We start from the raw sequence: 14934 nt of genomic DNA on the forward strand, positions 1-14934 counted from the left end.
CTTAGGTCACATGATCAATACGGTCAATGAATGTAGTATTGTATCATTATATGAATGGTGTTTTTTGTGAATAATTATTTTATAGTAGTTTTCAAAGTCAGCATTGCTGCTGTATTGAATCTCGTAATGCAGGCAAGACTGCCAGAGGTGCTCTACTTGTTCAACATTTCTACCTCTTTAGTATACATGTACATGTACCTTTGTCCACAGCTTTAAAACGTTTGATGAAAATAACATGATTTCGAATGAAGTGCCAAATTATAAATACTCCATGAAAATTATGCAGATTTCAAACTTTTGATTTATGTTTTGGGATTTGTGGACTCTTTGTCTGCATACAGCTAGTAGAAGTGAGATACAGGCACTTCATTTCTGAATGCGACGGCATAAAAAAAGTTGTGACTTTGTACGTAAAGTCTGAGGTCCTATTTGATGAAACATGGACACTGTTTAAGTTTTTTTTATTATTAGACATGTACATGTATGTCAGGTCATAAATCAAGGTCAAAGGTCATTTGATGCCGGTGAATCTTTACCATGTCATGGAATTATCTTTAAAAAAGCTTAAAACATAAAAACATAAAAATAAGCAGGATAATGAAGGTTTAATCAAAGAAAATTTTTGAGATTCTAGACCCTATTCCATGAAACCTTAATGATTATTAAGTGACATTAATTATGTGAAAAGGCCAATTGTGCTGTATATAGGTAAACTTTTCAAATGACATTAACAATTTATTTTTGAGAACTCCCTTGCTCAACTTTTATAATCATTATTTGAAATAGCTTGTATATCTGAAGACCATGCTTTCATTTATATTTTTTCTTCTGCAGGATGGCTAGCAAGATGGCAGAGCCACCACAATCCAAAGGAAATGGCCTGGACAGTAGCCAGCTTCTACCTCCAATGCATACTTCCAGGAGGGGCCTTCAACAAGTCCTGGACCTCTTCCGTAATGCCACACCCAATCTCAAAGAGCTCCTACTTCAGGAGGCAGATATTATCTATGAGTGCAGGGTGTGCAAAGGCCTCTTTCGTGGTCTTGTCAACTTCATTGAGCATAAGAGATCCTACTGCAAGCTGCTCTCTGGAATAGACCAGCACTGTGCTACAAAGACCTTGGGTCTAAACATGAGGGACCTCTTTCCCAATGAAGATGCTGCTGCTCCTCAGGTTGAACCCCAACCACCAACTGGCTCACCTGTAAATGAGAGAGGAGTGGCCAAGAGGAACGTGGTGGCACCAATTATAAATGATCAGTCTTCTGAGGTGGGCAACACCAATGCTTACTTGATACTTCGACCTATCCCAAATACAACTGAAGCCATTGAACAGCAGGTGGTGAGGTCTGATCACATTATCCATCATGATGAACTGGACAAAATGAGTGTATTTGCCCCAAAGCCGGAGGGAGGGGACACATCAAAGATAGTTGGTGAGATAGCCATTCGTCAGGCAACAAAGAATGCCAAAACAACCATTGAGAAACGAGAAACTCTCCATAGCCTTGTGAAGGGTTTCCGCGGCAAAAATTCTGCAAGGAGAGAATTGTTTGAAGGAGTGGAGAGTTCTCAAGAGGCACAGGCTCATGTTGAGAAGGTGATTGATGAAGGAAGGAAGAGTGGAGCTCCAAAGAAAGTTATTTCCCTGCCTGTCAAGCAGAGCAACCCTCTGCAAGTGCCAAAAGAAAAGAATCTGCCAGGTACTGTAGCTTGCCAACCAACTGAGTGTACAATTTGTAAGAAGAAGTGCAAGAATTGGACAGCATTGGCTTGGCATATGAGGATCCATAAAAGACCTATATTCAAGTGTTCTCTTTGTCGTTACAGCTCTGTGTCAGTCTACAACTTGCGTAGGCATATGCAAACAATGCATCATCTGCCTACTGCTAGGGTTGATGAACTCCTCAGTTTGAATGTGGGACAGCAGAAAATTGCACATGAGGGCCGTGAGAAGGAGGCAATGAAGCCAGGCGAGGGTAGCTCTTTGCCAACTTGTGATATTTGCTTCAAGACCTTTGCCAATCGACGAAATGTGCTACGACACAAGGAAATCCACCGTCGTGAGCAGCTCAGCTCTGATCTGAATCGTGGAAGTGTTCCACAGACACACTCAAGAGAAGAGATTGCTCGTAATAAGGTGTTGCAGATTATGGATGAAAAGAAACTGAAGTGCAGACGGTGCCACAAGCAGCTATCAACCATGAGGAGGCTGCAACAGCATTGCTGCAATCACTTTGGATTTAATCGATATAGATGTATGCTCTGTCCATATGAAAATAATGACTATACCCAGATGAGGAGGCACATGATGGGAAAACACGGAAGGCAATTCCGTACTATCCATCAGATCTCTGAAGCAATTCGGAATATGAAGGTTGGAATTTGGGTAAACCTTGTTCAGAATGGAAATGGCTCCAGTAATGATGAAGTCGTAAGCCCCAATCCCAGGAAATCTAAAGACTTGATTGACTCTAAAATGACTGCTGTAAAACTTAAAGGCAAATGTGCTAATGTTATCACACCAAAGAAATTGGAGATAGAGGACACATCAGATCTCAATGGAAATGATGTGGAAATGGAAGATAGTACATTGGAAATAAAAGGTCAACAGGAAACTGGAGCTAATAAAAAGGATGAAGAAAATGAGGAAGATGAAGCAGATGAAGATGAGGAGGAAGATGATGATGAAGAAGAAGATGAGGATGAAGACGAGGGAGAAGAAGAAGAAGAAGAAGTGGAGGAGGGTGAGGAGGAGGAGGAGGAGGAAGAGGAGAAGGAGGTTGATAATGAGAAAAGAAAGGCAGCAAGTAATAAAGAGTCAGCTAAAAATGAAGGACGATCTGGAAAATCTCAGTCAAACAAAGAGAACAAAGTTGTTCCCAAAACACCCTCAAAGCAGTCTGCAGTTAACAGTACCACTGCCAAGGATATCCTGTGGACTCCTCCAAGTAGCAATGGAGCCAGAAAAAGTCCTGAACCTACTCCAAGTAGAGATATGCCCATCAGACAAGCAAGGTTGAACCACCAAAGTGTGTCTCCCCGCAATCAAGCAGAGAAGACCCAAGGAGAGAAGCCGAGTGCTGAAAAGACCCAGCAGGTCAAACGGGACTTGACCAAAACATCCGGGGAAAAGACAAAAGGAAGCAAAAGCGAGATGGATGAGGAGGATAAGAACGCTCTGGAACTGTTGATGGACAAGCGGTTAGTGCGATGCCTCAATTGCAACAAGCGTTATCAGTACCTCAGCTCATTGCAGAGACATGTCCGCATTCATCTCCTTCGCAATGAGACAGGCATACCACAGTCTACTGCAACAAAGAACCCTGCAGACACCTCCAAGAAACACAATGCCATCGAGTCGCTCATCAACACCAATCTCTTAAAGTGCTTGAAGTGTCGTAAGCGCTTTGAAAGCATGAGTTCCTTGAAACGCCATGTTGCAAGGCACTTGGGCTACAGTAGCTTCAAGTGCAAATTCTGTGGATATCTGTCACGTAACTACACCTGGTTCAAGCAGCATCTTAAAATGAAGCATGCTGATCGAATCACTGATATGACTCAGATGGGTAGTCTCATAGGTAGTATGAAGACCAAAAAATGAATGTAATGAATCTGCGCTTTTCTATAAGGAACCTATAACTTTTCAACTACAGTAGGGCTTAGTGGCTCATAAAAATTCAGATTATCAAGGGTCATGTACATGTAGTTCCTATAATGACAAAGTTACTTTAATAGTAATGGCTAACATGGACATTCATGATAGCTGGTATGGTTGGGATATCATTTTGTTGTGAGGGACATTAGCTTAATATCAGAGTACACGTACAGTATGTGTCCATGAAAGGATTGATTTTTGATTTGATATCCAAAAAACGATTGAAAAATTCATTCAATGTTTGTACATGTATGTTCTTTCTCCAAATGTCTATGTGAGAGCTGATAATGTTCATACACAGGAACCAAATTGAGATACTACATGTAGTTATTGTTTTGGTTTTTACTTAACAGTAGGTATACATTTCAGGGCAGAACTAAAGGATTTCAGTTTGTTTGTGCTGTGGTTTAATGGGTTAGTCTTTTACACTAAACCGTGATGAGTACTTACACATGTATACATGCACATATGCAATGCAATTTAGTGAAACATCTGACGTATTGCATAAGATCAGTCATAGGCTCAAGTTTCATATTATTGGTACTGATATATTGTGGTGTGTGTTTTTTTAACACATTGGTTCTGTGTGGTGCTCTACCAAACCTATAAAAGCTTTAATTTCATGAAATGATTTACATTTCCTATCAGAGTAATTAGCCAAAAGAATTATGGCAATGATTTTCTGATGAAGTATAGAAGTTGTTACCCAAGGCAATATGCTTTTAAAAGCTGCTGAGCTAACGTATGATCTAACCTGTTCAAAACTTGGTAGCACATGACAGAAATTTATGTACCTTTATTAAATATGCTTATGCCTGTTGTGATTTTCGTCTAAATTCTAAACAAGTATGAACCAGTTCAGATAAAACATGATGCAGCATAAGCGTGAAATCTTCACAACGAAAAATATTTATTACAAGTTGAACGATGTCTGTTGTCACATCCCAAAACTTTATTTTTTTTGTGACAAAGAAAAAATGAAAGTCCTTAAGATGACAGTTACAGCCGAAGGGATGACAGCCACATGTTTTGCTGTGTATCTGTAGTCTTGTCTTGGTTCATCTGGTTTTATTGTTTGGGAGCCACTGCACAAATAAACACTTGCCTGTACATATGAATCTGTTGCATGCAGATCTTTCTGATAGCTAGTTTTAACAAATTGGCATTGACCTTGTCACTTGTAGGTAATTTGAACTGTTTATGAGAACTCACTTGACGACAGCATGGAGGAGGAGGATTTATATCAAACATATGATAAAACTTCTTGTTTTTGAAATACATACAATTCGAGATGATACAAATATAACTCTTCAAGAGAACAAGACTATAATTGATTTGATACTACATGTACATGTTTGCCCTTAGACACAAGATGTTAATCTCATAGGCCATATTTTGTACATAAATTTGCAATTTTCTGCCTCTTAATATATGTTGTTCTTGCCAAGAATAGATATAACCCATACAAAGTTGCAAGGCAGTCATGAAGACTTGGTTGACCTCTGTAGTCAATATATGCCACAGACAAACCTTGTTGTCTTCCTTTCATAAGGTTGTGTGTTATTGAGCGTGTCGATTCAACGCGAATGCACCAACATGTATTGCAATGCCACGAGGTCAATACTCCAGGTCTGCCAACTGATCCTATTTTCCACATTTCTTTAATGTGTTTTTCATAAAAATATCCTTTTCTCTGCTTTTCCTCTTTTGTTTTCATCCCTCAAAATAAAGCAATTCGCTCTATGAGGTTGGCACCCCTGATATTGGTTCTGTTTTGACCTCATTAGTTATAAAAGAGGGTAAAACCCTGATACAAAGTTATATTTTTTATACAAATTTTTTTTTATATGTCTTGCATAGTTCGCTCATGATTCATGACATTCTGCACATGTTCCTGTTTTGCATAAAGAATATTAGTTGTTATTTTATAAAAAGGCTATTCTGGGTGATAGCAGCTGTGATGGTTCTTTTATTATATCAGTAATCTCCCTTAGTTTGAATACATAACTTGCTTGCTGCTATGCAAGCAAGCTTTGGTTTTTACAGGTTGTCAAAATCACTTTAAAAGCCCAGCTCACACTGAGCTATTACACGTAGCTGTGTATTATTGCTTTAGCATAATACAGTAACACACAGCATAATGCAGCACTTTGCAGCAAAATATTTGTTTGCAACTAGGCTTAAAGATACAAAATTTGAATTTGATTGTATGAATATTATATTTTGACAAACCTATACTTTCCAGTTTGAACATGAGAACCTTGGCTTACAGCCTGATACTTAAGAAGAGGCTGCTAGTTAAAGGGACAAACCAAAAAACCTACCTTAGTCTAGACAGGTTTGATAGAAAAAAATACACAAGACAATCTAATAATAGACAGAAGATATAATACACTGATACACTGGCAGGGGGGGCAATGCCGGCACGTTCCCCCCTTTTGAGAGGCACAATTAAAAAAAATGCTTTTAAATCAGAAGTGTGCCACTTTTTGAAAGTGAAGACGTTTTTTTTTTTTGCTTGTCAAAATTGTTTGTGGACGAAATGTCCTTATTTTTTATTGTTTTTTTTCTTGGAAAAATGTGCCCCCCCTTTGGAAAATCAGTGTAGTGTATTTTGGGGGACTGCTAGACTTTGTTGGCTTTTCATAATTCATACTAATCAGATATAAAGTAGATTGAAAATTACGAGATTCGAATACCAAAAAAACTGTCTGAAAGGAAAGCATCCCATATGATGGTTTCTGTGCATGGCTGCAAACTGTTTGTGACTACATGTATATGGTAGAATGTCTCAATAGAAATATTTTCTGTATGTACATACAAACTGAACTGTGGAGAAGCAAAGCTCAAAAGATATTGAAATCATGCATGTATTATGTTGGATTATATGATTAAATACAGCACATGTGTTTTTGTATATGTTGTATATTTTTCCTTACATATTAAAGTGCAATCTGTTTTTTTTTTTTTTTACACGATCCTTTTCAGTGTGAAAAGACGATTATCAAAGTATACTTGTTTGTACAAGTTCATTATTGTGATGATTATGTTACTTGTTAGGTAAAGAAAAGTTTGAAATATGACATCACTAGGTTTATTTTTGACAACTCTGATCACTTATATAGGTTAAGTTTATGCAGCTTGTGAAAATTGCAATGTATCTGAATCACATTATAATTCTGTAATCATGATTTCTGGAAGCTTTTGTTCATATTGTTGGAAAGTAGTATTTAAAAATATATTGGAGTTGTATTTGAGAGCACTGGATGGTATTACTAAAGATGTTTTAAGATGCATGAAGGATCCCATTTCATAAAGACACCAATTGCACAATTTCTATAACAAGTTCACTTTCAACCATTCATGTTGAATGGTTTCAGTAGCTTGAAACTGTTATTGAAAATGTATGATTGTAACAGGTTATATGAATTTAGCCTCTGTTCCTGGATGCTGAATCAGATTCACAATCATTTTGACTCCTGTTAGAAAAGTTGAAATCGGGAGAGCATTTTCACCCACATTTCTTGTCTGACAAGTTGTCACGTCTGCCATCTTTCCTTGATTTAGATTGGCTGAGAAGACTGTTGCTATGGTAACTGTCAGATTTAAATGGATAAAGCGGGGGAGCATTTCGTGAAAGGACTTGTCAGACGTTTTATCCGTACTAATGGTGGTTCATAGCCAATCAAAATCAAGGAAAGTTGTCAGATCAGACAACTTGTCGAGCAAAAATGTTGATGAAATGCTCCCAACTTGTCGCGCGAAAATGTGGAGCGTTTCATCACCATTTTCGCCTGACAAGTTGTCAGATCTGCCATCTTTCCTTGATTTTGATTGGCTATAGAGGCACTGTTACTATAGTAACTGTCGGATAAAACAGGACTTGTCGGAAAAAATGTCCGACAAGTCCTTTCATGAAACGCTCCCCGATCTGTGCAGATCCCTAACAAATATCTGAATGAACATTGATGATTTGTCAACTTTTGATAAAGATTTAGGAAAAAAGTAAACACCAACCAGGCTGGCTCTTTTTTGCCATATGTTGCCAGATGCTTTTATACATTAGATTAGAAAAATGTTAGTTTACGGCAAATTTCAAAAGTGTAGGGGAAATGGCAAACTGTACAGAAAATCAAATGTGTTGATAAGTTTCAAGATCATTTTTCTCAAAGCAGTCATACTAGTAGTATGGTGTACATAAGTTAAGACAATTGGCTATCTTGTTTTGTTGCTTTTCCTTTTTTAATCTAAATCTGCATATCATGTACAAAACTACTGGTAGGATTGATCTCTAGAACATTTTGATAAACAGTCTGTTTTGTTTAATAAGTTTTTGTAGTTGAGAATAAAGATGATTGTTTAACTGAATATATCATTGATCAATATGAATGGATGTTGATGAATAAAAATTCAGTTACTGAGGTATTTACTTGTGTGTGGAAGATGTTAGTTCTCTTCACATGGCGAACCAAAATTTGAAGTCATAGCAAACCCTCAATGGGCTATCATTATGTTTCATGAAAGTTTAAAGTAAAAATGCTTTATTCACATAATCTGTTGGCTTTAGAATTGAAATTGTGTTGAATGAATGCACACAAGTGTAATTGCTTGTTGTTTGGTTCTTTGTTTTAAAATCATTCAATTTTGGTTCTAATGACAACCATAAGACTAGGTTTGTCAAAAAGTGGTTTTAATTTTTCAGACTACAGGGCTGAATTGGACTGTATACAGCAAGTTTGGAATTGTGTTAGTCTTCTCTAAAGACCCACTTGTTTATTAAAGCTCAGCAATTCTTTCCGTATAGTGTTCAGACATTGTCAGACAAATAGTCTTTACTTATGCTACAAAATGTGCATTACCCGCTTCGGTCCTCAACATTGTCATGAGTTGCGAGGAATATTTGCTTTATTACTCAAGAAAATTATATGTATGACAAGTTCAGTTGTACTTAATTGATTAGAATAAATTATAAGTATTCAGAAATCAGAATTTGTATAATCAAGAAATCTATTCTAAATTCATCCATCAATTGATATATAGAGTTAGTACATGTTATTAGGCCCTTTCACATATATCTAGGTGTACACATACATTTGATAACAAGAATCGTGAATGTGAAGACATTCTAATGATGTTGAATTCTCCTTTTTTCTATAATTTTACAAGAAATTTTAGCAATTGGAATATTGGATACATGTTATTCTTCAGAAAGAAAGAAAAATGGTAAAATCTATTAATTGGATGGCTAACTAATGGTAAAAATGTAGAAAGTGATATTCTTTCCTTAAACTCGTTACTCGATAGAAAATTTATATGAATTTATGTGATAATACAATGTTGGTTACCAAAGTTTTTTTTTTTGCTGGTTTAGGTACCTATTCATTGATTTTTCTTTTGATATCAGGAATATTAGTTGAATCATTGTGAATGCAAATTCCGAGCAAACTGAGTCAATATAATGAATATTCTTTTTAAGTCCTTTGAAGCCAAAGTTTATTAGAAGGGGTGTTGTATTGGTTGCAATGCCAGAGAACTGCATGTAAAATAATGAATTAGTATACGTTAAGAATGTAATTACAGAGGCTCCAAATTCATATGACAGACAGGTCCACATACATGTACAAGGAGCTAGAAACATGGGCTCACTTTACAGATCACATCCCCCAGTATCAGACCCCTTCCCTATTTTCAAACATGCTCATTGAAATGTGGATATGAGTTACACTAGGCAAACTTTGTAATGTGTTGTTGTGCAATGAGGCTCTGAAATTAAGATTGCAAGTTTGTGCAGAAAGAACAGTTTATTCATATTTATTTTGAGCTGGAATGTAGGACTTTAGTCTAGTTGTGTAATAGCTCCCAGAATGTATGCATTCACTTTTTGATTTCATCCCATTTATCCAGGTTCATGCTTATTCCATTTGGTTTATTGATACATGATGCATCATGTTTATATAGAGACTGAAGAAACAGCTGTACAAAAATATTATGTTCATAGTCAAGTCCTGACAGTATTAATGTTATGCATGTTATTCGGAAAGTTTAAAATGTATGGAAGTTATTCCTGGATGTTTGATTTTCATTGATATTATATGTTGAGCAGAGTGTACCACATTCAAATGTTTCAGCTGAGTGTATGACATTAAAATATTTCACTAAAGAATCAACTATTTTCTGACTTTTTTTTTTCCAAAAAGTGTTCTTAATTTTTGTTTTAGATGTTATTCGTTAGCTGCACTCTTAAATAAGATTAGGAAATGTTGTGACTGAATTATCTTCAAGCACTAGTAATTGTATGCATGCAGAAATTTTATCTTTTCTCTAAAAAGTTTGCATATTCTTATCCATACTTCTACCTATTTTAAGGTTTTTCAGAAGACCTTTTATTCTTGTCCTGATGTCAATTTCCTATGCCACCGGGGACCTGTTGCTGAAAGAGTTTTATTCAAATATATTGTTTAGTAGTGGGAGAGTTGGTGCTTTGGAGGCTTAAAAAATGATTCCTATTTATATCATGATATAAGATCCTAAGTTCGTAGATCCGAAATTGCTATAGCTCTTAAAAATCTTCGGTTCACACATGCACCAACAACCCAAAAAAACTTCTGAATGGCAATGCAAAACTTTTTATCAATTTCACTTTTGGCCTTTTATTTGAATGCTACTATTACAGTATGTCCGATTTGTTTGTTTTTAGTAGCATTTTCAGAGATGCCAGCTTTTTAAATTAAGAATCAGGGAGGATTTCTAAATATTGAATTATGTACAAGTAGCGTATCCCAAGCGCGAATATTAAAATGATTTTAATTAAAATATTTTTCTGCAATGGGACCCCTACATTAATCAAAATGATATAAAGATCATTGATTTTAGGAATAGTTAAGACTGTTTTATAACTAAAACCTGCAGATTTTCTCTCTCGAGGAACATTTCTAATAGTTATTCTTTAATAGCAAAACATTACAATTCATGTCCTAATCGTTCATAACAGTCATTCCAATCTTCTTTTTTATTTGGAGGAGGAGTTCGATTTGTGTTCATTCCTGCAAATGTGTAAAGACAGGTGTTGAGTTTCATGAATTGTGAAATATATATATTTTTAGAATGACCTTAAAATGTGATGAAAGATTCTTATCGATAATCGTAACTCATATTATCATTTATTTTTATTTCATTTTATTTTTTAATCATCATCATCATCTTGTATATTTTATTTTATCATTAAATCCTATTTTCCTTTAATATTTCTTTTTCAGTTTTTCAAAAAAAAGAAGAAGATAATACATACACCTTATATCTGCAGACAAAAGACAATGAGGCCCGTATTCTGAACTCGGGTTTAAATTAAACCCTGTTTTAAAGTTGCGGTTTAACTATGGAGAGCCAGTTGGGGCACAAATCCCTAACAGTACACATCCAATTTATTAACTCATATGATACCTAAACTGTTCATAATTGTTTGGGAATTATAAATTAAGTATTTTGAAGTATTTTTCTTCATTATGAAAGCAAACTATTGAACATAAGAAATATACAATAGAAACAGAATTTTTGAATATTTGGCTCCCCATAATTTTAGCACAGAGTTACATGTAGGCCATGGTCTAAGTTAAACCTGACTTCAGAATACGGGCCTAAGTCTTGACACAATGTAACAGAAAAAAAGCTCTTATCCTGGTAACAATGGACTATTTTAATACTGCATCTTGAATATTAGAATCACAGTACAAGAAATACATACAAATGTGCATTTTTCCTATTTTTTTTTCTTTTCACTTTAATTCAAACACTACATTTCAAAAGGTTCATAAGACAATGGCCAACATTTACCATACCTCCAAATAAATAACTGCATCATGATAGGAAATTAACTACACATAAACAATACATATGGAAAACTAGGATGTTTGGTGAAAGACAATACTACAAAGAAATACAATATACCAGTTGGGTCGGAATTCATCAAAAGATGTATTACATGATTTAAGTACCCACACAGGAATAAAGCAGGTATGTTGAATACTCAGAAATTTCTTTAAAGGTATAAATGTATTAATGAATGAATACACATTCTTAATCAATATGTGTACCATTATATAACTCCCACTTCCCTGATAATATTAAATTGGCTATTACAATCTTTTGGAATTTTGAGTCAAATAAAATTGTGTGGAGCATGGTCAGAAGACTGTGAAAACATAAGTTCATTTTCCAAGTGTTAAATGTACATTTATATCAAGTTCATAGGATTCAAGAAATGCAATTTCTTCATGACTACCTTGACTTTTAGTCGCATGGTGTAATAAATGATGTCTATTCAGTAACTCATGGTACGCGTGCATTGTTACTAAAGATGAATAAGAATTAACATTTCATGTTCATGTATAAAATTGCAAAAACCATCCCCATTTATTACAGACTAAATATATATTAATTTCTCTTTGATCATAAATTATCATTATACATGTATATGAATACAAAGATTTAGAATACATATTGTAATACAAAAGAAAAGATTACAAAACAAACATATAGAAAACAATACAAAATAAATGTGAAAAAAGATACAAAAGGAATAGAAAAATCAATGCCTTTAAACATGCAATAGTTAGTGGAAAATAGATTACTTTTACCAGTTGTCTGATACCAAATGGTCATAGGTTTTAGTATAAAATATTCATAGGATTACATGTATGCGTTTCTTGAACTTACTTATGCATTAATTTTTTGCAAAATATATTTATATTGATTGCAAACTATTACTTTTTACTCATGATTACATAATTAACTTACACCAGCACAACCAAATGAGGTACACTTAATGATATTAGAAAAAAAAAATATTTCAGGCAATTTTCAGATTGCTAGCACGTTGAATTGAGCAATGGTTCAGACATTTCTCAAATACCCAGGTATTTATTAGTTATTCTATGAGGTACTCCTAATTGCACCATTTTTTGTATGGAGCCTTTTTAGCTCCAAGATATTTCATAAACTGGGGTAATAAGGACGAAATTGTGCCTTGTCTAAGGGCATTGGTGCCAAAGCAGCCAGTGAACTTGGGGACAGGACAAGAGAGTCGAGAAAGCATCCACTATTATACCAGGACAATACTTTTCATCATGTATTGCTATGTATAATAAAAAATGTACTTAAACGTTCTTTACTATCGAATTAAAGTAACACAGGATGTGAATGCCAAGTTGTGCTTCATAGATGACACAACTTATGCTCTAGAGACAATTGCTCCCGGCTTTATTTCGTCTGAGATATAGGGTTAGTGTTAGGTTGCAATAGGGTTCTATCTTAGGTTTACACCTCAGTCACATTTGCTCTATATTGGCCGTACGGTGAGTCGAAAACCTTCCTTTATATCATTTTTATTTAAACCACCTATATGTAGCTGGTACGAAAATTTTTATAACGGCTGTTTTTGACTCGTCGTACGACAGCCTTAGAGCAAATGTGACTGAGGTATTAGGATAGGGTACAGTATTAAATGAAGGGTTGAAGTTGGTCATTCCATTAGTGTGTGGAATTTACAGCGAAGCAATTGTTGCCGGAGCATATGTCATGGAACCGCTTCATATTCTACAAATCAGCACAATAATATCTGAAGAAAAATAAAAAAGAGTAAGCTACCATCGAGACATCCCATGATGCAATTCAATCACCACCTGGCACGTACATTGTACCTTAAAACAACAAAAGTAACGCAAAAACCAATACACCCTGAATAAACAAATTAAATCACTTTGCTGGACACTTCAACACATCATTGCACACATTACACATGGATGGAAATTAGATGTTGCAGTTAACTAAAGCTATTCCTTGCTTCAAAATACTTTCCATTCTAACACCCCAAAATAAAAATCCTCCCTAGGATCATTTCCAATGGAGTCTTTTCGCTCGCAACAAAATACAACATGTATTTGGTCATATACACTGCATATGCTATGGGTACACCAGTTTGTAGTGGTACATTGTAACAAGTTTTCTGAAATTATAGAGCAATACTTGATGCATGCAAATTGAATGATATAGCTCTTTCTAGGTGCCCATAGCCAAAATGTGTACAAATTAAGATTATTCACCAGAACAATCTACTAATCACTCATGAAGTATTGAATGACATTCAGTTGAGGGTATCAATTTTTCAAGGGATTTAAAGTTTTCAAGGGACACCTTAGTTTTTAGTTACTTCTCAAAGTGCACCAATTCACTTTACGTGTTAATATATGTGGATATTAAGGTTCATTTAAGGGATCAACTAACTACAAACTGGCCTGTTGTTATCAATGAACAAGTTCACATAAGCAATTTATTTCAAAATTGTAAGTAGGAAAGCTTAATAGCAGGGAAAAAACAAAAATTTCAAATTTGTCTTAGCCAACCTTAGACACGTAATACGATACATGAACATGTAGGGCTGACTATGCAAAATTTAAGAGACAGGGACTTGTGTACTATGGAACAAGTCACAGAACTATCATTACATGATGCAATCATTTGTGAAAAAATAATATCCTTATGAAGTTATGGCAGCTAGAGAACACCATTGAACAGTCTGCAAATACATACTAGAATTATGGCATGTGACCTGGGACTTGTGCTATGTTGGGTTAAAAATAACTTCAGGTATTATTATTAAGTACATTCCTGGTTAACATCTCTGCAGAGACTATTTAAGTAGATAATTTACAAGTGCTATTTCAGTTACAAATAACTGTGTAACAATCATGCTAGCTCTACAAACATTCATCTATTTAAACATGGAGTGATTTCTTTTTATCATGGATTAGAAGCAGGGATCTTAAAACTATATTGGCAGTGAAACAAAAGTCAAACAAAACTAAACCAGAGGCTTGGTTCTGAATGACACAATCAGTGCTCAAAATATTAAAATAACTGTTACTTGACAAAAAGTGTGTTTGCCAAATTGCACACCAAAAACATCAAAAGATAGAGTTTCTACCCACTGAATCTTATGACACATATCATCAAATAAGTCTTGACAAGTCAATTGGGAGTCAAAGTGAAAAATAAATCTATAACTGTCAGCAGGTTTGCTCAATAATTAGAGCATACATAACACCATGACAAAGTAAGATTCTTTCAATCAGAGTCCATGGCAAGGAACATTGATATGAAATCCCAAATCCTAACAATATATTAACTGTCTTTTATCCAGAGTATTTACTTGGCCGTATCAACATATATATATATTGCCCCGGTTTATACATTATAAAATACGTGTAGCATATACCTTGTGA

General features: G+C 35.0%; 1 protein-coding gene across 1 annotated transcript; it reads left to right on the forward strand.

Annotated features, from left to right (window-relative positions):
- The first annotated feature begins 827 nt into the window (after positions 1-827).
- On the forward strand, positions 828-9821 carry LOC129259442 (zinc finger protein 711-like). The gene has a single exon (XM_054897735.2). The coding sequence runs from the start codon at positions 836-838 to the stop codon at positions 3602-3604; it is 2769 nt and encodes a 922-aa protein (XP_054753710.1). The 5' UTR covers positions 828-835; the 3' UTR covers positions 3605-9821.
- Positions 9822-14934: the final 5113 nt, after the last annotated feature.

The sequence above is a fragment of the Lytechinus pictus genome, chromosome 1 (assembly GCF_037042905.1).
Source record: "Lytechinus pictus isolate F3 Inbred chromosome 1, Lp3.0, whole genome shotgun sequence".
NCBI lineage: Eukaryota > Metazoa > Echinodermata > Echinoidea > Temnopleuroida > Toxopneustidae > Lytechinus > Lytechinus pictus.

Excerpts from the sequence above, each read along its gene's own strand:
- LOC129259442 (XM_054897735.2), top strand. The coding sequence starts at position 836 with ATGGCTAGCAAGATGGCAGAGCCACCACAATCCAAAGGAAATGGCCTG.